The sequence below is a fragment of the Squalius cephalus genome, assembly GCF_949319135.1.
Source record: "Squalius cephalus genome assembly, chromosome: 12".
In the NCBI taxonomy this organism is placed as follows: domain Eukaryota; kingdom Metazoa; phylum Chordata; class Actinopteri; order Cypriniformes; family Leuciscidae; genus Squalius; species Squalius cephalus.
The window spans coordinates 6175796-6200958 of NC_137133.1; the positions used below are offsets into that span (position 1 = coordinate 6175796).

General features: G+C 37.8%; 1 protein-coding gene across 2 annotated transcripts; it reads right to left on the reverse strand.

Annotated features, from left to right (window-relative positions):
• Positions 1 to 148: 148 nt before the first annotated feature.
• ywhaqa (tyrosine 3-monooxygenase/tryptophan 5-monooxygenase activation protein, theta polypeptide a) lies at positions 149 to 13985 on the reverse strand. 2 transcript variants are annotated; one of them, XM_079887911.1, is made up of 6 exons: positions 13893 to 13985; positions 12815 to 13242; positions 4193 to 4316; positions 2309 to 2472; positions 1385 to 1480; positions 149 to 1235 (listed from the first exon to the last, which is right to left on the reverse strand). In XM_079887911.1, exons 2-6 carry the CDS (start codon positions 13106 to 13108, stop codon positions 1176 to 1178), a joined length of 738 nt encoding a protein of 245 aa, XP_079744037.1. In that variant the 5' UTR covers positions 13109 to 13242; positions 13893 to 13985; the 3' UTR covers positions 149 to 1175. The 2 variants fall into 2 exon arrangements, with proteins under 2 accessions (XP_079744037.1, XP_079744038.1); XM_079887912.1 differs by lacking the exon at positions 13893 to 13985 and adding an exon at positions 13701 to 13885.
• Between the last annotated feature and the right edge of the window lie 11178 nt (positions 13986 to 25163).

A 25163-nucleotide genomic window follows, 5' to 3' on the forward strand; every position in this document is an offset into this window, starting at 1 on the left:
CATAAACGTCCTATTTCAATAGGAAATGCATCTAAAGCAATAAGTCAAAGAATTTTTTTATTTTGTCACTATTAAAGAAATCTACAAAATACTACTTGAAAACCAGTCAAAATAAAGATGAGATAAAACCAATTTCAAGACAAAACTGTATGGTTTATAAAATGGTCATTTTAATTCAGGTTACATAGCTGTTATGTAGGGCTTGTACATTTTCACAAGGCTTTGGGGGACTACAGTCAATGATTAGCAAAAACACAACGGTGGTCCAAATAACTATTGACATCACTTGACAAATCAAACATCCTCTCAACATGTGCATAAACCTGCAATGAAAAAAGTACTTAACCAAACTGTGGAACATGTATGCAGTATTGGTTCCCATTCCAGTGTATATTGAAAAATGGGCATGCATGATATCTTTTTTTGTTGTTGTTTTGTTTTTTTATCATCACAAGCCATTGCAAGGTCACACATTAAAGTGAAAACCATAACCAGGCAGGAGTGTTTCGTGACCTTCAAGATGAAGACATGATTCAAATGGTCAATGAAAAGTGCATACTTGGCTGAGCAATGCTAGCTGACTTGGTACATCAGAAAACAGCCTTCTTGCTATCAATACTAAAGCACAGGCCCATTTTAAGCCAACACTATGACAGTCAACAACACATTTATCTCATTCAAGTGTATGTTGATTTCCCTAGAGAGACGTACAAATGGAAAGTGATATAGCAGGACAGGAACTAGCCATGCTTGAGGCAAAACGCTCTGCATTTTGTGACCGACACTTCCAATATTTCAGTTTACCAGAATATACACACTAGTTGTTGTCACAATTAAAGGACAATTGTTTTTATGTGAGGCTAATACTTTTCTACAGCAGACACTGCACATAAAGAAGGCCAAAGGACAAAAACACAAAACTGAGGAATGAAGATGTTACTTTAACTTAATATTTACTTTCAGTACAACCACAAGCCAGGTGGTGGAAAATGGAGAGAGAGAAAAAAAAAAACAGACTGATTGGATTTCCCACACTTACAGCTCATTGGTAATGATCATGGGCTTTAACATGGCTAGAATAATCATAAGTGAAACAATAAGGAATGAAGAAGTGTAAAAAGTTGTCTTTATCCAGGATTCTTTCACTTTAATCTGAGGAGAGAAGATGTGGGCGTTTAGTTCTCTCCTCCGTCTCCTCCTTCACCCTCATCTGCAGCGTTGTCAGAGGTCCATAACTGATAAAATAAAATAAAAAAGAGGACAAATGTATGATTGAATACTGAATATCTATATTTTGCACAATGAATATAAATGATTGTAATATAACTTATAAAATCTACATTCCACAGTCTCGGAGAAAGGTCAGTGTGACTTTGTAACTCACTGTGAGGTTGTCTCTAAGCAGCTGCATGATAAGTGTGCTGTCTTTGTACGAGTCTTCATTCAGTGTATCCAGCTCTGCAATGGCTTCATCAAATGCCTGCAAGCACAAGGCCACAATAAGTTGAGGTATGTGAATGAACAGTCAAGCCCCTGGTATGTGAACCACATGCCTGACGAAATTCAAAGCTTGAGGAAAGTGGAAAACTCTAGAAGGACAAGTGGGTACATTTTCAATAGGAATTTTCCCTTCACTGAGTTTAATTAAAAGTGAATAACTACCACCACCTAAAAGAGTGTTTAAAAAAAAATTGCCCACAATCCCTTCTGGCATAGTTTTTTGAAAATACCCTTCTAAACAGCATATTGCAGGTAGTCCAACCCCAAGCTCATATTATTGGTCAAGCTAGCCAGCTGACCATTAAAGGGAGAGTTCATCCACAAATAAAAATATTTTTGTGTTTCAAAGAGTTTTTAATGACGCCTGAGATGTTTCTGTTGCTTGAAGAGATATGATCGCGTAATATGATGAACAGATTTAATTTAGGCTATTAATTACATTTAAACATCACACTAAAACACACCATTGTTTCTCACACATCATGCTCGCACATTTTACCTTCTGTACTTACCAAATGCAATGAGCCCTATTCTATGCATGTCGATCATGGTTTAGATGTAAATAAAAGCCTAAATTAAATCTGCTCATCAAATAAAGTGATTGTATCTTTTCACAAGACTTGGATTAATCCACTCAGTTGGATTAATTTTATGGAGCTTTATAACCTTTTTGGATCTTCACAATTTGAAATACCTGGACTTTCAATGGAGTGACAGAAACCTCTCAAATTTCATTTTTAGGTAAACTGTTCCTCATAAATCAATGTAGTAAAGAGCAACAGAGTGGTGCGGTCATCTAAAATCCTACTTGTTTGGCCAGAGCACAGGCCTGCTCAGGAGAGTTGAGGATCTCATAGAAGAAGACAGAGAAGTTGAGAGCCAGTCCCAGACGGATGGGGTGTGTGGGCTGCATCTCCTTCTTACTGATGTCAAACGCATCCTGGTAGGCGCCTTGAGAGTTGGTTATCGTGTCTGTAGGGACAAAACATAATTATATATGAAAAACAGTTCATAGTTATATAATAATAGTTGATGAAAAACTAACTAGTGGCAATGAGTCCGTGGTTCTGGACCGGAGAGATTTCTCAAAAACCAAGCTCTAGGAATGTGGACCTTTAAATCCTTTCATTGGTTGACTTTAGTTTAGTTGTTCTTAACCATTATGACTCCCATTTCCCTTTGTCCAAGACAATATTCAAAGGTCCTACTACCCATTCTGAGATGTATAAACTAAAAAATATGATGTCAGTTTAATGTCGTAGATCTTTATTTTTAGTATTTTTTTAGCGTTTTAGTAAGATTTTGTAGTTATTTGGCACCCCTGGAAGTTTGCAGAGACCCTGTAATGAGCCCCGGCGCCCTATTTGAGAATCACTGCTTTAAACAGATAGTTCACCAAAAAATGAAAATTCTGTCATTGACTCACCTAAGACTTTCACAAGAAAGTCACGTAAGACTTTCAGCCATCTTCAGAACACAAATGAAGATAATGTTAATGAAATCTGAGAGTAGATTTCAGTCCATCCATTGACATTAAACCGCATTCATTTTACAATCTCTTTATGAACTTTTTGAAGCGTCAAAGTGGTAGTTGTGCAGACTGTCAATGGAGGGACAGAAATTAAAAATATCTAAATTTGTGTCCCGAAGATGAACGAAAGTCTTAGTTTGGTGGGTTTATGAGGGTAAGTAAATGACAGAATTTAAATTTTTAGGTGAACTAACCCTTTAAAGCCATTGCTATAGAATGTGTCATAATGTGTCAATATGTCATATTGCTTATGCTCCGCCCACGACCACTGACGGACTGTCCCGTATTAGCATATTTCCACCCTCAGCCATTTGTATACGGTCCACCAAGGCAGCAGTTTATGTGTCTTGTGTCGACACCCCCCATTGAAGAGAGGGGTTGCTCATTATTTAAAGAGACATGCACCAAAACGGGTCACTGTGAACAGAGCTGTTTTTTAGGAGGTAAAAATTGTGTTGTTTTACACAACCATTGAGGAATTTTAAACCAAAGTATGTTACAAACCTTACATGAAGAACCTAAAGAATCATACCCATTTTCCACAAGTTGGTATCCGATGACCCCTTTAAGGCCTTAATTTGTGTAAGGGCAATTTAAGACTTTAAAGTTTAACCTTTTTAAAGTCTCAACTTTATAGTTTGGACATAAACAATAATGTTTACAGTAACGTTTAAAATAGAGTAAATCACCTTTTGAAAGTAACGCTTCAAATAAAGATTGTATCAATTGCATCATTACTAATGAAACAAGAAGTCTTTATGAGTGAGTCATTGAACTTAACCTACAAAACCAGGCCTTAATTTTAAACCAGAGAACATAAATTGAGTAACAAAAAAAAAAAAAAAAAAAAACTGATTAAAGATCAAGATGGTGAAATAGATGCTTGGAAACAAATGCAAAGCAATTTAAAAAAAAATAGTTTCTCAAATTAATTCAATATTTTTAAATAGACTGCAGCAATTAACATTTTGTCAAAAAAAATCTAATACATGACATGTTATTTTGCTTAGTTGTCTATTCAGAACCGTGAGAGAATTGTGATCTTTATTTTAAAGAATTCATCCGGAATCCTGGAGTTCTACCAGGTCCTAAATGCATTATTGAGAAAATAACAGGCATGTACTCCCTCCCCTTATAGCAGAAATGCATTAAGACACTTACCCTTCCTGTCATCTCCAGAGGCAACCTCTGCAAGATATCTGAAGTAGTCACCCTTCATCTTTAAATAGAAGACTTTGCTCTCAGGATTTGTTGAGTTCTCGATCAAATATTTGCTCAGCAGTCCCTGAGGGTGGGGGAGAGAGAGACCATGTGTAAGGAAAGACAGATAGAGAGCTTGTTTTATCTACTTTAAACAAAACGGTTACAACTGATGCAATTAACTAATGAAGGTGAAAATAGCTGCAGTTTTATGGGATTGTAAATGCAAAATATCGATTGCAAAAGTATGCACAAAAACTGTTGTTATTTATAACCCAAATTCTTCTCCACTCCAGTTAGAAGCAAATACACAGACATTCTGCATCTTCCCCAGTTTACCACATTCTAGGTGTTGGTGGTTCAGTGGGGCTGTTAGACGAACAATGCAAACACACATACACAACTGAATGGTGCACAGAATAGTGCAGACTTCCTGTGTGACAGCCCAGCCCTCACTGCTCAGCCTGTCATTTTAGATCTGTTGAGCCAACTGTATACATGTCCTCAATGTTAAAAAGAAAATAAAGAAAAAAAGGAAACTAAAAAGAGAAGAAAAAAGCACAGAAACAAAAGAACAAATGGAGAAATGAAAAAGTAAAAGACTGACAGTGCATTTAGTCTAAAGAGGGCAGTCATGACACTCTGGCCCCACATGACCCTATGATTGCACAGTCAGAGCAGCAGTCACATCACATGTGCTTCCTAATGCCTGATTTAACAGCACGCCTGAGCACTGCAACACACACCCCTCGTCAGGGCTCTACGCTTACATTTCTTTTCAGGAGCACAGTCAAAAATGTAGGAGCACCTTGATCAATGACAGAAATTAAACTTCCCATTATGAGGTGATATTTGACTCCTTAAAATGACTTGCCGGGGCAATTTTTTAACCTTTGTAAAGGCATTTTTTCTAACTTTATTAAATGTGTCATCTTTAATGTCAAATTTATACATTTATATTCATAGATTGAGTTAGAATAATAAGACGCAATCAGGAAGAATAAGTTACCAAACAAATTAAATCGCTATCAACAAAATTCATCTTTGCACTGCAGAGGTGGCATTGAAGAACAGAAAGGATCAGAAGTGGTATGAATGCATTTAAATTCATAATTACAATGTTATGAGATTAGTGTTTTAAATAGAAGGTTTTGAATATAATAATATTAAATTATTTAAATAACTGAAATTATACTTTAAAAATGAAACTAAAACCATCAGTAGGGGGCACCAAGTCACTGTCTTCGTGACAGAATCATTCATTCAATCGATTCGTTCAAACAGCTGATTCATTCAGGAACAAAGCAAGCAACTGTCGTTATGAATGGGTCATTGAATCATTGACTCACTAGATTCTTTTGAAAACACAGATTCCTTCATAAATGAAACACCCGTGTTTGCTCAAAGATGCAATAAAATCAATATAACATTTGCAAACTCCCTTATAATCATTAAAAACATGTCACTCGTCTCAGTTCATCGCGATCTCACAAACGTCCCTTATAATCAATGAAACTGTCTACACTCACACTGCACAATGAATCTCTTATTTACATCGTGTTTGTGCTTGGTTATGATAAGGATTGGCAAGCTTGCATAACTCAGGACTGAACAAACCCCAGTGTTTTGAGCGGTGAGTGGGATTTAACTTAAACGCCTCTGATTGGCCATTGTGTCTCAAGATGTCAACAGATAGCCTATGTCTGTGATTGGCTACATTGCTCTACGCTGCAAAAACACGTTCTCTCATCACGTGTTCTCTCAACCCCTATTGCAACTCAGGTTTATTGGCAAAATATACAGACTTTCAGCTGTTTGCAAAGATCAAATAAAAAAAATTAAAAAAGTAATTGAAACCGCTCAACTCAAATGTTTCAAGTGGTTTCCCCAAATTCAACTGAAAATGCCACTTTTTGACTTCTGCAGTCTCAATTATTCAACCCCCTGAATAGAATCCCTCACATCAGCACAAATCTGTAAAACTGGTGTTGTCTCAAGCACACCTGATGCAACTAATCAAGGGCTTCATTAGTTGCATCAGGTGTGCTTAAGCTAGAACACATGAAATATCCGAACTGGCTGGGTTTGTTGAGTGTCAACTTTGACTGCATGTTAGAAATATGGCAAAAGAAATGGTCAAAAGAATGGTCCAAACGTTAAGATAAGATATCTTAAATATTACTTTTATAAAGCTTGAATGATTGGGTTCGTATCGGCCAAACATAATAAAAAATAGGGGTGTAACAATATATCGTGTCACAATATATCGCAATACAAAAATGCAACAATACGTATCGTGAATAGTTCACCCAAAATGTAAAAGTTTTCAGAGTTTTAGTGTCAGTACTACATTAAAATATTATATATAATGTTGAATATAATGGATAATGCAATAGGGGAATATTTGTGTAAAAAAGTGGCCTACATTATTTAAATGTATCTAGTGACTGACAGAGAAACACATTCGTCTAAAATAACTCTATATTTTCAGCTTCAGAATCATGAATATTTTTATTCTGGTGTCTCTATTGTCCTGTGCTTTGGGTTTCCAGCACCAAGTCCAAGAATATTCATTTATACACACAATGTAATATCAAATTTATCAGTTTAATAAACAGTAATTTTTTTGTTAACCTTTTATCATATGTCTTGGAGTATCGCAATAATATCGTATCGTGAGTTCAGTATTGTGATATGTATTGAATCGTGACATGAGCGTATCGTTACACCCCTAATAAAAAATAAAATAAAAACGTAATCAGAGCATTCCTACCAAGTAATAAGCGTCTAAATAAGAGCCCAGAAGATTAACTCAATGTTGATGGAATAAAGGTAACCATGGGTGTTACCCAAAGTGAAACCACATACAGTCAATCTTGCGTAAACCAAAAACACATTTAGAAACTACTGTATGCTACTATGACATGAATGAGGTAAAGCTTGGATTTTCTATTAATATAATACCTGCGATGACAAAGCTGAATTTTCAGCAGCCATTATTCCAGTCTTCAGTGTAACATGAATCCTTCAGAAATTATTCTAATATGCTGGTTTGCTGCTCAAAACACATTCCTTCTAATTATCAATGTTGAAAACAGTTGTGCTGCTTAAAAGATTTGTAGAAACTGTGATACATTTTTCCAGGATTCTTTGAAGAACAGAAAGTTCAAAAGAACAGCATTAATTTGACAAATAAATCTTTTGTAACATCATAAATGTTTTTACTGGCTCTTTTGATCAATTTAATGTGTCCTTGTTGAATAAAAGTATACATTTCTTTCAAAATAAACATTAACAAAAAATGTTATGCAAACTACCACATTCAGATATGCCATAAGTTCATTCCAGCAATCAGATATCAATGGGACAGTCCTACAGGAACCCCCAAAAAACTATGTAATATTAAGAAGGATAAAACAAAAAATGAATGCATTTTCAATCTCCTAATGCAAGTTAAAGTGTTTACTGCCAGCTGTTAACAGCAAATAAAATTAAAATGCCAAATGTCCGTTAAGCAAGCGTGACATTTTACCCCACTGAACACATTCATAAGTCTAACAGACGATCAGCACATATCTAATGTCAATGAAGCCAGGGTGGATCACTTTCCTGTTTACCATCCAGTAATCCAGCTGGTACCACCTTAAGAAAAGGAACTGGAACAGGATTTGATTAGAGCAGTGAATTTATGCAGCCATGTACACTTCAGTCCAGCTGAAGAATGAAAAAGAACTGATCCCGAGTTCCTTGCACAGTGTAGCGACAGTCAGAGACATTTTAAATGAAGAGATCTGATGCATCTTTATGAGCAATCTGTGGAAATCTGCTGATGAAACTAGCATGGCAGTAAGGCAGACGATAACAGCAAAACAGGAAACAAACAGGTAGTAATTTCCCCTGGAGGAACCTGAGGTTGAGTGCCTTCTTCAAGGGCAAAATGGTGAAAGGTCATGGCTTGTTATTTGTATTGCTTGAACAAGCAGCGTTCAGCGTTTTAGCCATTATGCCACACCATTCACATTAAAACACACTGAAATAGAAATCAGTCCCTCTGTTTTGATTTAAAAGTTGTTTGAGAGAGATTATTTTAGCGTTACTTGTATACTATTATAGTAGTTAATTTTTTATTTTAATTTTAGTTTACGTTTTAGTAACTTAGTTTTGGTATGCACATGACGTCAGTAGGTGGGAATCACTGCGTTCACACCCTGAAGTGTTATAGAGCTGGTAAGTCCCGCCCATCCGTAAAACCCCACTGGACCTCTAGATTGAAAAATCATCAATGCAAGTGAATGTGAGAAAATAATTATTTTCTGGTCCCGTTTGAATTGTGCCATGAATGTGAACATATGTTGTCTGTGAATTTTTTATATAATTTTTCATGTTACGAGTTTGACAGTATATTGTACGATTCTTTGGCTAGCAGTTGTGGAAAAGACATAACGAGAAAGACTACATGTCGCCTATGTGACGTCACCCCGTAACACATTTTCCCTCCACTTGTCAAATCACGGTGCTAATGCTGCGATAATCTATGGAGACAGATCGAGATGCCTGTGTGTTTTGTACCCAAGTGTCACCATTCAAACCAAATGGGCTGTTCTTTCTTCAGAAACGCATCGAAAGCAGCGAAGAGTTGTAGTCCACAAAGTGCTCTCACACAAAGTCTAACCGTATCAAACTTCTAAATTGTAGCATTCTTCACACCAAAAATTATATTAAAAATTCACAGACAACATATGTTCACATTCATGGCAAAATTCAAACGGGACCAGAAAATAATTATTTTCTCACATTCACTTGCATTGACGATTTTTCAATCTAGAGGTCCAGTGGGGTTTTACGGATGGGCGGGACTTACCAGCTCTATATGCTGAGCGGCAGCGTTGGTGTGCAGCTTGAAGGACGCGGAAAACACAAAAATCACATCTAAACTGGGAAAGAGCTTCGTGATTTATTAAAAACATCCATTACGATGAGCCTTGTGCTCTACAAAGGTGGATGGTTAGGTAATGTCCTTACAAAGCAAAACTCTATCATCAGCCTGATGGTAACAGTTGAGTTATCCAGATATCTTTTAAAAGTTTCAACAAAACATATTGAAACAACCTGAAAATCCATTGATGCCCTCGTCACTTTTATCCCATCTGTCAAGTCAAATTTAATTAGCGCTTTGCAATACAGTTTCCAAGCAGCAAGTCATAATGTTATGTCTATAATGCCTTAGTGCTTTAACAAGTTTTAGCGCTGGGCGATATGACAATATATCAATGATATATGTGCTCATCCAGATTTAGATCTAACTGAATTGTATTTATAGTATTGTCTAGCAGATAAAAGCGTTAACAGGGTTTGCTTTATGCATTTCCCCATCATTGAAATCCATGGACCACTGGTTCTTTGGTAAGTTGTAAAGAACACTGTTGAGTCCAATTGCCTTTAATTTAAGAAGATAATTGTTTGTTTTACTCTTGATTTTGCAGTTTCTCCTATTAAATCCAGTCATGTTGCAGGATGTTGTGCCCCTAAATCCGGCTGAGGGGGAAATTGATGTCAATGCATACCCTCTATATAAATATATATATAGAATATGCTTTTTAATATTTATATATTGCTTTCATTTTTGTAAAATTTACATTTGAGTTTAAGTAACTGCTGTAGTATTTCAGCTAGTTGCTAGACAGCATTTCTCATTTTCGTTTAAGCTTATCTAGTAATTATAATTTATTTAGATTTATTTTATTATTAATAGTTAATAAAAACAGTGATTTACATACATACTAGCTACTTTTGAATTGCAAACAATGGACAAAGACCCATTTGCAGTCACATGGTGTAGTTACAGAATCTACCAGCAGGGGCAAACTGTGCCATGCTAAACAGCCAAACCTTGACCCCACAATAGCAGCCCTTTACACAATGAGAGATTTCATTGAGTCATGCCCTTTACCTCCCTGTGTGTCAGCGGCCCCTGACCTTCCTGTCTTCACGCACTCTCCTTTCTTTGTTTGACAGGAAACCAGCTCTTTTAATGCCCTTCCTCCCGTTCTCTTCAGCATAAAGAGATTCAGAGAAAACAGTGGCTGACATGATGATGTGCACGTCCATTTCCTGCATGTAGCCTACAGTACTATGCATACACACAATCGCTCACCCATTACAGGATGAGCGCCCTCATGTTATGGATGCCCCTCCACGCAGACGGATTAGCAAGACACAATCCTGAAATGAACCGCGCTATTAAAAAACAGAGCACACTACAACAGTCAACTGCAAGGCAATGCATCGCCACGGAAACTGTCTTAACGGCTACTTTTAGCAACTGAGGTCATTTGTTTCTAACCACAACTATTTTCTATCTGCAGCATGTGACAACTGCAAAAGACCTGTGAGAGAAAGATGAAGAAAATGTAAGCTGGAGGCCCATCAGCAAAACTCTCATGATCAAGATTTATTTGCTCCTTTCAAGCTGGTTCAACAGACGAACCTTTATAATATACAGCCCAGCTTGAGCTTAAGTCAAAAAGTCAGAGGTTGCACAACAAAATTATCATTATCCACTACTATGATGGCCTGGGTTGAACATTTCCAATCATGCCCTACCCCAATCCTGTTTACCCGTCAGTAAATTAGTGTAACACTTGGTATTTCTAATGAACAAGAACTTCTGATCTTTTGGTCTTGTCAAATGCTCTGTTGCAGGCTCTTTTTTTTTTATTCTGCTCTAACAATATAAAAGACAACACTTTCACTCTTGTGATCTGGTCACCTGATTTAATGAACAATAACCCATTAATTATTGCATTGGAATCTTTAGGTTTTATCTCTAGGTCTCGAAAGTAAGGAAATGCAAAAGACCAGGTATATTTCATCTCTCAAAATGACTAAGCATTTTAAAGAGTTTGGTCACCATCAAATATTTTCTCACTTATGTCATTCTACATAGACATGACTGACTTTATTCTGTGGAAAACAAAAGAAGCTACTTTGGTATGAAACTACATTGGATCCTATTGACTTTCAGTGTATGGATGAAAACAATTTTTTGTGTGTGTTTCACAGAGGAAGAAAAAAAAAGTCAGAATAACTTGAGGGTGCACAAATGAAAACAAAATTATTTTAAGGTGAACTCTCTCTTTAAATGATCTGTCGGTCTGTCAATGTCATCACATGACATGAATAGCCTTGTCGTGCTGCAGCAGAATTTCAACAAGTCTGATTAGATGACTGGGCTACCAGGGGAGTGACAGTGGGAATCCAATAGTGATGACACAGAACCTCCTTGTCAAACCCTGTGGGAGAGGAAAGATGCTGTACTTCTGCCTGCAATAGCCTACATATCGATTGTGAGACGCTAAAGGCTTGGTTCTTGCTCTCTGCACCACTGTTTAGAGGAATCAATTCTCTAATAGTTCCATGAGAGCCTCTTACAACAAGAGCACTGTGATGAGGTGCCAAGCTATACACTGGAACACTGTATGCAGCTGTTTTCGCCTCAAAATGTCCCATGGCTCAACACAGCACTCCTTTCAAGATGAATTCGATTCTTCTTAATTCAATGAGGTTGGGGGGGTACATAACCACTGGGTTCAATACTTGTCTGTCATGTACTGCCAGCGATGACACTGCTAACAGTGACAGATCCCTGCTGGTGCTCAAAACCAGTTCCTTATCATCACTAAAGGCTCCATATGCATATCCATATATAATGATGGTCCATATGTAATACTGATGCATAGAGGTCAGCAAAAAATAATCAAAATTAAATATAAAAACAAAAAATGGGATTGAGGAAAAGTAGTTTATGGAATATTGCAGTATTTATTATCCATGCAATTCATGTGATCTTGCAGTGACATCTCTTCTCTTCTTTGATGACGTGTTTGCTGAGGGAGGGACAATAACCCGGTCTTCCAGCAACCTGCTTAAAACTAACTTTTAAACTTGATTTAAACCAACTTTAAAGTCGGCATGAAACGGATACAATAGTATTTTCTTCCTTATTGTGATTTTTCTCAAATGAAACAGCTCAAATATGAAAAATGTAGGGCAAGACTTGATTTTGCCCTTCATAAATTGATTGAATCGTTGTCATATGCTATTGCTGCGATCCCATGATGCAAGTGACAGGTTGTCCCACCCTCGCTCCGAAAAACGTCATCAGAGAAGAGATGTCATTGGAAGGTGGGGGGGGGCAGATAAATAATTTATAATAAATACTGTAATATTCCATTAAAAAAAAAAAAAAAAAGAAATATCAATTTTGATTTCATGGTGACTTTAAGTGTAATATCACTTAAAATCACTTTTATCAGTGTCAGAATTTAATATACTTAGTATTTAGTCAGCATTGAGTGTATACAGCATTTTTTATACAGACAGATTAGCAAATATAGAGTCAGTATGAATTAAAGACGTATTGAGCCAGTATAGATATCTAACGTTAGTCAATACAGAGTAGTATAGTTCAGATACAGTATGGCGAGTATAGATTATAGCCGGATATAGATTCAGTAGTTAGGACATAGCCAATATGGAGTACAATCAGTATAGTATATAAAGCATTAAAGAGCACAGCCTTACCAACACCTCGTTGCAAATGTCGCGTAATTCGCCCTCCACCTTCTCCCTGTACTCCTTCACCATCTGAAGCTTCTTGTCGTTGCCCTCGGTTTTCTGTTCAATACTGGAGATAACCCTCCAGGCCGACCTCCGGGCCCCGACGACGTTCTTGTAGGCGACGGAGAGCAGGTTCCTCTCCTCGTTGGTGAGCTCGGCTCCCTGCTCCGTCACCTGCTTCATGCACGCCGCCATGTCATCGTAGCGCTCCGCCTGCTCCGCCAGCTTGGCTTTCTGAATCAGCTCCGTCTTATCCATGATTTAATCGCTCCGTTTAAACTCCGGGAAATGGCGAGTCCGGCAAAGTGGGGAAGGAGAGAAAAACAGTGTGTAAAGGGGGAAAGGAGAAGCTGGCTGGCCGAAGCAGTAAGGGTGAAGTGATCCAGGAGCACCTGAGGATAAAACATGACAGTTTTAATCAATCACATGATCAGAACGGACATAGCGATTTGTTTAGATGTGCAAATAACGTATTTAATTTTTTTTTTTTTTTTTTTTTTTTTAAAGACATAGATACATATTTTCTTTAACATGTCAATTTAAATCACATGATTAGAGGAAAACTGTCCTGTTAACCTCTTTATTTAATTCACAAAATAAATAGCATATAGAGGTTTAATATTAAATAAATTTCGCCTGCTCTGGTTACTCACGCTTATCTAATCTAATACTGTCCATTAACCAGCCGATGGCTAACTAACGTTAACCTACTACTAATGGACCACGACGAGCGCCACGATTTCCAGCAAACCTGCCCGCTGTTCGCGAAGATATTTTAAACATCGTTCAACATAAGTCAGCTCAATACATATCAAATATTTGCATTGGCTTTTAATAAAGCCCAGTTCACCTGATAGCGCGTGTAATTGATTTGGTTAGCTTGTGACAGCTAACGGCTGCACTCTTGTCTGACAGGGCTTTTGAGTTTTACAAAATAACGCCTGGCTGCAAACGTTAAGGTCAAACATGATCAAATTCATTATATAAGTGGAGTAAGGAATAATGTACGACAAGACAAAAAAAGATAAGAAATGTTTCCCACCTTGAAGAACGGTACCAATCAGCTACTCCGCGAAAGCTATATCCGCTTTGGGAGAAAAGATTCCCCTTCCCCTCAACCAAACTGAAAGGGGGCGTGGCTCTTTGAACGCAAGGCCAATCAGGTCTTAGATATCTCAGGCATTTTATCGTAGGTCAAGCTAAATTGACCAATGGCCGTTAAAACATTGCAATGAAGGCGGGAGTAGAGGAGGTTCACCCTGAGACCATGGAGTTAACGTGAGAGGACGTCATCGTCACGATGCGTACGACCCCCCGATTCTTGTGCACTCAGCGGGCGTGGTAGTAGGATCATTAATTCGGAAAATTAATGATGTGCAAATGTTTCACACAACATTGTAAATATGTTATATCCACTTTTACGTCGTATTTTGTCTAAACATTCATCATGTATCGCTGTTTGCAATAGTGCTTGCATAGTGCTCTTATTGGCACTTAACTATTATAATAATCTGCTTAGGTAACTGTCATAAACACTATTGGCTACATGGAGGATCTATGTATGCATTGCTTTGATAAGAAGGTGTCTGCAAAAAAATATGTAGGCCACACACCACATTTAGGCTGCCTATGTACATGTTTATGGATCATGATCAGAGCTTTGGGATAATATATTTTATATGATTGAAGTAAAATTTGAATGTTCCCATATGCATCTAATACTCTTCTATATAATAAGAGGTAGTTTAGGATGTGCATAATTTTAAATGCCACGCAGAGAGCTCAACTGTCCATTACTTTAATTGAAGATCCATGCATTATAAATGTTTTCAGTAATGTTGTGCCAGTTTACAGAGAACAGACATACATTATGTTGCACTTAATATGTACAATGACTGAATCAACCAGAGTCTGAAAATGGCTGCAAAGTGGTTGTAAATTACCACTTACTTTGTGTTCATGCCAATGAACCATATTCATTATGTCCGACTTAAGAGTTCTGATCACTTTTTTTCCGTCTAAGACAGTAAATGCTTCTAAAGAAAAGAAGCACTCAAACTTGAATTTTAAAACTGTACCCAAAACTGGTCCAGCAAAGGGAATAAAATGGGGACTGAATTGAAAATAGAGGACCTTTTGCTCCAGGTCACACTTGGCTCCGGTCTGACTTCACAATAGGTCACGTGGCTGCTCTAAAACAGGAAAAACTGCAGATCGGTTACCGGGAATGATCTCTTGCCCTGTAATCCCATCCGATTGTTATGCCCCATGGACTGGAAGGGTGTATAGTGTTTTAAAAACTGAATGGGGCCTTTCTGATTCATGACATGGCATTCCTCAACTCCATGATGCAATGCTTAATACTTACCTTTCACTGAGTCTTCAAGCCAGATCATAATTTACTGAATAGCAGGAACACACGGTGACAGAGATGCTAATAGACCATGCATTACCTTCTGTTTTAAATCTTACACCACTTTATAGAGCTATCTTTCTAAATCTTCCACTTTATACTTCTATTTACTTCACTTTATATTCCTATGAGGCTTAAAATGATAAGGGGATATTACAGTGATAGAGAGCAGTAATACACTGAGCCTCCTTCTAAGCACTCATAGCCTATACCTGTCTTATCTAACACTCACATGGAGCCTGAGAGCTGTTGAGAATGTGTGAGAGTCGGCATATGATGAGTGCTGGGCATTTATGTGAAGTTTCTGAACTGCTGCACCCTCTCTGGCCTCAGGGCTGTAAAACATTCATAAAGAGCGGAAAGAGAAAGAGGGAGAGGGAAAGTGTTCCCTGATTAGAAAAGCCTAAGATAAGTGAGATGTCTCCAGTGAAGTAGGCCACCCTTTCAAAAAGCTGGTTTTATGATTATGGTTATATTATTTTCTGGTCCTAAAATAAATAACATATCATATATGATGAATATTTTTTTTAATAATATTGATAATAATACTACTAATAATACTGATTGAGCAACATTATTTGTGTAACAGGAAATGGTAAAACAATATTGTTTTTATTAAAAATCATGTAAATCTAAAGGCAGTCAGAAGAGCATATAGTGCGATATATACAGTATATATATATATATATATATATATATATATATAGCAAAAGTGATATAGCATAATCTTTTCACCATATAAAAATGTTTTTGAAATAGAAAGATGTTTCTTGAATAACTTTCAAGTACTTTATGAATCATCATTTTGCTTGTATTACTTAAATATCACTAACTTAGTAAATACGAGTATTCATTTCATTTCAAGGTATTCATTTTTTCTCACTTTTTATTTGGCAGCTTTATATGAAAACTTTTTTGCAACATTTTTATCACCTTCAACAAAATCAAAAATCCTCTCTTCCATGAACACTTACCTGTGAATTTCTGATTTTATAATAATAATAATTATTATTATTCTTTTTCTTTGTTTTTATTATTTCTTATATCCCTCCCTGTTCTAGCTTGTACTATTCTGGACAATGTTTGAAACTTTATATTACCATCACTTCTCGTGTTTTTGCATCCTTTAGATGAATTGCCTGTATTCCTCATTTGTAAGTTACTTTGGATAAAAGCATCTGATAAATGAATAAATTATATGGAATGATATTATATTTTTGGTCTTAAATATATATCTAAAAATGTATAGGTATTCTCATTAGCAAAATAAACCTACAACATTTAAAAAAATATATTAATGTTAGATCAAGTATTTAAAAATCCACCTTTTGTCAATGAACCAATCTTTTGGATCAATAAAATTGGGCAGTGCATGATGAAGAACACATCATTTTGAGATATATGAGTACAGAGCAAGATTAAGCCTTTTAGTGAAATGCATATTGCATTGCTCACACCCTCTCCAATTTTCCCTCCACCGCCTCCCAGCCCGTCTGCTGTCATGCGCGTTCACGAAGTGGACCAGTCAGGCTGTCGGCTCACACTGTCTGCACAGGCAAGCATTATTACGTAATGGTTAAGAAGGAAAAATGTCCCAGGGCGTTGTCTCATCTCCTGAAAACCTGCCTGGAAACAAAGGATACTTAGACCTGTTATCATGGCCACGTACAATAGTTTCTATTTAAAATTTCTCTCAACCCCTCCTTGCAGCAGTGTTACAGCATCCAAAGGGATGTTCCAGAAAAACAAGACTCGTTCAACAGAAACCTGAAGAAGCATATGGAATAAGATTCAGTGTGGTGTTTCAAGACTGCTGATGTCTTGAATGTGCCTGTGCATGTCCTCTGTGAACCTGCGATCCAACACAGCTGAATGGGCATCTCTGGGGGCTATTATCTTATCATTCCCCCATTTCTCCACTTTGTCAAGGCAGCAGTTGAAATTTCCTTTATGCTTTCCTCTATTATTTATCTGGTTTCAGCCTTTGATTATATTGATGTTCGCATACACAGCACTCTCTGGCTGCCTCACAAATTGTGTTGTGATTTGATTTTATGTATAAATTTACAAGAGCCACCTTTGTTTTATGTGGATGCTATGTGATTCATAACCAAATAAACAAATTATTACTGTCAAGTTTGTATTCAGTTAGTTTCATTTGTTCAAGTTTCCCGCCTCTCATCAGTTTCCATGGACACTAATCTATCATCACAGCTGTTTGTCATCATGCTCATCACCATTGTGTATTTATCACCTCTTCTCCCTCATTGTCCGGTATTGTCACGTTATCACGCTGTTTCATGTTGTCAGCGCTCATTTAATAAATCCGGTTGTTATTTGGAACTACTGAATCTGCCCTTGGACTTAGACGTTACAGAATGCCAGACTTATGTTCAGCTTTTTTTTTTTGTGTGTGTGTGATTTTGAATATTTGTGTTTCATTCCCCCCTTCACCATGGATCTGCTCGCAGTAAGACTGTTATGCCTGGAGCAGATGGACCATTCACCGGGGGATTATACCCAGGACTTTTTAGATCTGGCGTGCCTTACACACTATGACGACTGCTCGCTCAACGTCTTCTATCATGCCAGCCTGAGCGAGCAAAGGCACGCCTGTCAGCGAACGGTCCCCGTGAGGAATTCGCTATGTGGAGTGGGTACTGGTGCATAATGGACTAGAGCCCTGAGGACACAAGCCCCACTCCCAACCCAGAGTCCAGCCAGACACCACCATGTGAGATGGACAAGACACCCGAGCCCACCGCAGACGGAGAGCTAGCGCCAGAAGGACATGTCTGACCAGGTGTGTGAGCCAGCCACATTGTCCATCGCCGTGGGAGTTTTAGTGGAGATTGAGGGAATGGAGTTGAGCCCCGCCCACACTCCTGCCACTGTTTTGGAGCGGATTATTCCCTGCCCCCCTTATTCCACCTGAATCAGATTCTTCATATTCATATCTATGGATCCCACCCAGCATCCCTCTCCCGCCTTTTCTCCACACCTCAGCCAGTCCTTCTACCCAGTCTGTTTCGGCCTTTTCTCAAGGCCGCGGAAGCATGGTAGTGGGCTTGTTTTGTTACTCACTTCATTCCACCAAGCGTTGTTTTTCTTCCTATTTATTTAAATCCAGATAATTGATTTACAAAACATCAACTGAAATTAAGGTACAAATTATACGAAACGCAAAAACTTTGAAAAATCGCCTCCGATCCACTTAATATCTCCCGACATATTGTATTCAATCCATTTCCACGCCCTTTATGACATATCCCATTTTCTAGATTTTCTTTATTAATTAACAGATTAAATTAAAACAAAACAAACAATTAATAACATAAAACTGTAACAAAGATATGAAACCAAATAAATTGACTTAAATGGCTGCAACACAGTCTCTGCTGTGAGCCTCTGTTCCTCCTCCGCCTCCTCACAGTGACGTGGATCCACCTCTACCCCTGGGCGAGTGGGTCCCCTGGATCTGCCTCCAGCCGCTGATCCCATCACTCCACCTCGACGACTCCACCTTCGCTCCACAAGGGACCATCGGGCTTACTGCTGCACCGGGCTCCCTCGGCATGCCGGCTTCGCCTCGGTCAGACGTCGCCATCATATAAACTGTAAAAAGAATGTGTCTTAGGGCTGTTGCCAATGTCTCATTCTGGGATCAGGCTAAGCTTGTATGGGCACATTTTGAAAAGTTTGGCAATAGTTAATTTTCACCACTGGCACCATCTCAATTCATTTAATCTCTCACACTCATAGCTTCAGCTTGACTTCATATGAGCAAGCTGGAAATTAAAGAGCAATGGTACTCTGTCAGAAATAGGGGTACAGTAGGAGTCCATTTCTGTCCCCCAAGGTACAATCTACACTAACGTACCCCATAGGGCTTATTATTGGACCTCAAGGTACATATATGTACCTTTTTGAGGGTCAAAAAGCATTAAAAGGTACATATATGTACCGTTTCTTTTAAAGGTTAAGGTACAATATTGTACCCTTGAGGGTACAGCCCCAGTGACAAGCCATTGTACCCCTCAAGGTACAAGTGTATGACTCTAACCTTGATTTAACAGTTTCTGATGTTATTGGAGAATACAGCATAACCCTGTCAAATTTCTGGGGCCTTCCAAAAGCAGGAGGTAGATGGAAACTCTTGGTGTCACATCACTGCTTTTATGTATAACGCTTGGGCACAAGTTATCGCCCTCATTTCTGGCTCTGTCAGTATGCTCCTCCTGGCCGTCATATTTCATTTATCACTTTACAGAAGCTGTTAAAGTATTTAGCACTGATGCTAAATATGTCTGCTGTGAATGTTCTTCTTACATCTGCATGCATGAGGTTCTGTACATCCTCAGAAAAATGCGACATGTCAGAAAAGTAACAATGTTACAGAATATTGGCAAGTTGAAGCCAATCGTAATATGAAGTCGTTTTATATAATCCATGTTTTTGCTGGCAAAAAAAGCAATGACGGGGTTTAAATGTCTGCACAATCTCTTGAATTAGCTGTAAATCTCAAATCATAAGGGAGCTTCTTCAACAATACAAAATATGGATCAGTGTTAAAACCACATTTCTGGTGCGTATATGAGCATTCTCTTGTTTAAAGAGAAACTGACTGCCCATGGTGCTTCCAGCTAATGCTTTTGTTGCCTACACTGTGTTATATAAGTACAATCTGTGATCACAAGCATAACATGTAACATTAGCAGACAAATGCTTTATCACATCCTGCATCTGGTCATTTGAGCCAAAGGCAAGGCTTAACACTTTGCTGTGGTTTCTGTCAGATGTACACAAATACACAAAGGAATATTTTTTTCCATCACTGACTCACACACAGTCAAACATTCCTTTGGTTTGTTCTTGGGCATACAAGCATGAATTTGCAGCAATTCCATTCAGTGCATAAATCTTCTCTATCCAGACCCTGATAGCACATGGTGCTCTAGTTTGGCAGAGCTCCATCGGGCCTCTCAGTCCAAGAGAGAGTGAAAGGGAAAGCCCACATATGGAGTCCGTAGACCACTCACATTCAATGCGAGCATCAGCTCTCAGGGTGATGAAATATTTATTGAGAATGCTCAAACAGACAGAGCAGGTTTCCTCCATTTTTTGTGGGACTTCACATCATATTGGCCATAATTCAATCAGGTTTTCATCTGGTGATCATCAAATGCACACACACAACAGCCTGACTAGGGAATAACCTTCTTAGATATGAAATAAACACATAAGTACTTTAACTTTCCAAAGCCATCAGATCGTATTACTCTCACTGAGATGACTGACTTAGGGGTCACTATAGTTCTGTCAACACTAACTCTACTAATCCATTTGTATCGCATACCTTCTGTTGTTGTTGTGGTCTTTATTCTATTTGTGCCATAGAAATTTCATTATAGGCCCATAATTCAGCCAGTTAAATACTGCACATCACCCCCATTGCATAATAAGTGTGAAAAAAATAAACGTTTTTACTGAGTTTAGTCCCGCTGTGGTTTTTGCGGGTAAAAAAAAAGTGCGGGAGTTGAAATGGAGCTATCATGATTACAGCTAAATACAACAAAAGACGCCTAAAATAACAGATCACAGACTGCATTTTCCATCATCCTCCCTGGCACCAAACCACACACACCTGGAACTCATAGCCATACCTATTACCCATGGGCGTAGATTACGCGGGGGACGTGTCCCCCCCCCCCCCCCCCCCCCAATAATTAATAATTAATTAAATAATTAATAACAAGTTTTGTTGGAAATTGAAAATATTCGCTACCCGCACAAACGTGTGCTTATTTTCAGTCTTTTTTAATTCGTAATGTCTTTTATTTTAACAGATATGTTATCAAAGCCCTTCAAATTAGAATAAAGATGGTGATTGTTGCTGAATTTGGATTTTCATGCATTAACAGCCACTATCTATCTGCTTGAATCATGCAGCGTTGTAACATGTGTAGCCTACATAATGTTTACCATATATAATTCGGTAACACTTTACAATTAGATAAAAAAGTTTGTTGACAAACTTTAAGTTGTCTTGAAAAAGCCTAACCAGAAAGTTTGAAGTAGTTTTAAAAGCTTGAAGTTTGACATAGCCTACACAAAAAAACTATTAGAAATATGTAAACAATATAGTACAATATACAATACTATGTGCAATATAAAGTACACAACATCTGCATTTCTTTCTTTCTTTTTTCTTTCTTTTTTTCTTTCTTTCTTTCTTTCAACATAAATAGCATATTAAGCCAATTAAGCAAAAACCTGTCAAAAAAGGTCTGCAAAAAAAAAAAAAAAAAAAAAAAAATGGTATAATGCTTGATATTCTGCTATTACCATTTCAGTTATATCCAACTCTTGGTGATTCTATGGCCATCTCTTGCCATATGATACATATTGCGCGCGCACACACACACACACACCTATAGACAATTTTAGCATCTTCAATTCACCTATATTGCATTTTGTGGGATTGTTGGGGAAACCGGGGCAACTCGGAGAATTTTCCACACAGAAAGGACACGAACCAGGGACCTTCTTGCTGTGAGGCGACAGTGCTACCCACTGAGTCACTGTGCCAACCCCTAGCCCTCATCACCATGTCTGACCTCATCTGACACACTAAGTACCTGCTTTATGTTCCTTACTTGCTATTTAGTGCTGTTACCTTATCCAAGTCGATCGCTAGTCATCTTCCAATCATCCAAGTCGTCTTCCAGTCATCCTGCGTCTCAGCGTGGTTCCCTTGTGTGTGTGTGTGTGTGTGTGTGTGTGTGTGTGTGTGTGCTCCAACAGTTCTGTAATGCAAAGACTCAAAGTTAACAATACAAGTGTCTCATCTACTAACGACCTCAAGTATCATCACTCATCTGTTTATGCATTGTGTTCTTGCCATATCTCCAAATAAACTTGTTTGAGTTTTGCCTCAGTTCTGATCATTGTGTCCAAGCGTGTGACAGTTACATAACAGACATTGATCACATAGTTTAGGGCATTTTTAAATGTGAAAATTATATTAATTGCAATTATAATGGCCTACATTTTATATCAATACACATGGACATGTTATACACATGAATAAAGTAGCCTATAGTATTTTTATATTAATTTACAGAAATATATTGTGGCATACCTCAAATTTATATGAACATTTGAGAGTAATTTATAAGAACCGATTCGTATAAGAGTAATTTGTTTACTAATCGAATCATAGACTGGATCCCCTTGTGCGGCTTCCCCTTATGTCTCTGTTCAAATGTGTAATGGCTTTGAGGACTCTCTGTTGGGTCCTTCTGAAGAGACTGAAGATTTGACTATCAATAACTCATGTTTTATCTCATTTTTGAGAAAGCTCAGGATCCCACACATACTGTGTTGCTGCTTCTGCCCACATACAGTGAATTTCTGAATAAAGCATATATTAAAGAAGGGTTTTTTTTAATATTGCTGCAGCACTGTAGTTCACACAGATTTTTACAATATGAAAAAAATCACCTTCTGCATAACAGATGAAACAATGGCAGCTGGACACTTTGAATGAATTAAATACAAACTCCCATTATATGGGACACAGAAGATGAGTTATAAAACAAAACAGGACACTTAAAGAAGCTTAACCTTCAGGGAGCGAGTTAGAGTTGGTGGAAGGACAGTGCCTAGAGCAAAGAATCTAGGGAGACATGCAGCTTTAGTCTGGTCATGAGATTTCATCACTCTAAAAATACATCCTCTCAAAAGCCCAAAGAGCTTTTCTGTGCTCTCAGTATGTGTGTGTGTGAGTGTTTGTATGTGTTGAATAATGAAGTGTGAGAGCTGTCAGCGCATGCACAGTGTACAGATTCTCCTCAGAGAATTCTCCACCACAGTTTTGCAGTCTCCCTTTAATAGAGCCCAGCATAACTCCATCTTTCCATAAAGGGGCGGAGTCAAAACGATGAGGTCGTTTCGACTCCGCCCCTTTATGGAAAGATGGAGTTATGCTGGGCTCTATTAAAGGGATACTCAAGCCAAAAATGATAATTATTATTTATTATTTACTCACCCTCATGCCATTCCAGATGTTAATGACTTTCTTTCTCAGATGAACACTGAAAGATTTTTAGAAAAATAATCCATCTCTGCAAGTGACTCATATTATAATAAAAGTGTGTTTTAACCCAAACGTTGACGCTTCAAAAACCACACAAAGCGAACACGATGGTAACCCATACGACCCCAGTGGACGAATCAATAATGTCTTCTGAAGCAGAATGACAGGTGAAAGTAAGAAAAATAACCTGTTGATATTTTAAATTTTTGAAACTATAAACTATCGTTTAAAAGTAATATTTTAATAGGGGAGACCGGGTATGGTTGTAACACGGGGAGAGTTGTAACACCACCATTTCCACCAATTGGGGATAAGATAGGAGTCATGTGATCATTTTAATGTTTACCTACTGTCTCCCTGACAATGCATGGTGGTTGTCAAGTCTGAAAACTGACACAATCTGAACTTATCGAGAAAAAACTGATTTTGAGGTAAGAAAGTACATTTTTTGACCAAGACTATTTTTTGTCTAGTATCTAAACTATTGCAGATAAATAAGTTTGACTTATATTAGATTAAAATGTAGTTTCTTAGGCAAAATGTGATGCAGTTTTCCCCTGCTAATTTCAAACCAGTATGCTAATACAGCTAGCTAAACAGTGACTGACAGGGGTGGGGTGGGTTGTAACACCATTTTTGCTTCTTTTGTGTAATTGTTACAACTTAACCCCAGCATGTGTTACAACCTACCCCGGTATTGGGGTAGGTTGTAACGAAGGTACCTAATGTATTTGACACCAACTCACAAGGTCTGTGATATTCTTGTAGAGGATTGAATTGGTGCCATTTGTAGTGAACACATGTGGGTACTTTGTATAAAAGTTTGAGAACTCTAGTTACAGAATTCAGTGAGTTATAGTTACTGAAGCAAAAAGTGTTACAACCATAACGTTACCCGGTCTCCCCCTAAAGCTTTAAACTAATATTTCAATAAATTCATGCTTGACGTTAGCACGTTGTGAATCTCACACGAGAAGTGATTTTTCCCTGTTACTACTTGTGTGAGCGCAGTGTGATGATGTTGCACCCATCATTTCGCCTCAGAAGACATTGATTAATCCACTGGGGTCACATGGGTTACCATTGTGTTCGTTTTGCATTGTTTTTGATTTGAAGAATCAACTTTACTATCCACTCGCATTATGTTGTATTTTTCAAAAAGTCTTATACATCTGAGATGGCATGAGGGTGAGTAAAGGATGACATAATTTTCATTTTTGGGTGGAATATCTCTATAATGCTCTGGCTTTCTTCACTTTCTTCTACTTGCTGTCAGTTTCAGATCTCACAACGTCTAAAAAGGCCATTTATTGTTACCAAACTGCAAAAAATGACTTCTGTTTAGATGCCAAACGGATGAATATTTTTGAACATTTTTGGCACTGTCTGTCACGATCATGTCTTGTTTAGTTTCATTATCATATTCTGTTTAGTTTCAATGTCTAGTTTTCACTTTCTTATGGGCCGTTTACATGACACTGTTTTCAACTAAATACATTTTGGGGGCCTCAAAACGCAAACTTTTGAAAACGGGCTTCAAAGTTTACGTTTTTGAAAAACGTTATTGTCTCGTTGTAAACTACAAAAACGTGAATTAGTGAAAATGGTGAAGTCATACAAATGTGTATTACATGTTCAGTCTATAGGCGCATAGTTTTTCTTTACAAAATGACCTCGCCAGCTACTGGCCTGGCAGCATAATACAGCGTCTTTAATCGTTTTCACGGATCCGTTTGACAATGTTGTCATCTGTATGCAAAAAAAACGTTTTCTGTTTTTAGTTCATCGTTGTAAACGTGCCC

Excerpts from the sequence above, each read along its gene's own strand:
- ywhaqa (XM_079887911.1), bottom strand. The coding sequence starts at position 13,108 with ATGGATAAGACGGAGCTGATTCAGAAAGCCAAGCTGGCGGAGCAGGCG. Across the intron at positions 2,473-4,192 it reads CTCTGGAGATGACAGGAAGG|ACACGATAACCAACTCTCAA; the intron begins GTAAGTGTCTTA and ends TTGTCCCTACAG. Across the intron at positions 1,236-1,384 it reads TGCTTAGAGACAACCTCACA|TTATGGACCTCTGACAACGC; the intron begins GTGAGTTACAAA and ends TTATTTTATCAG.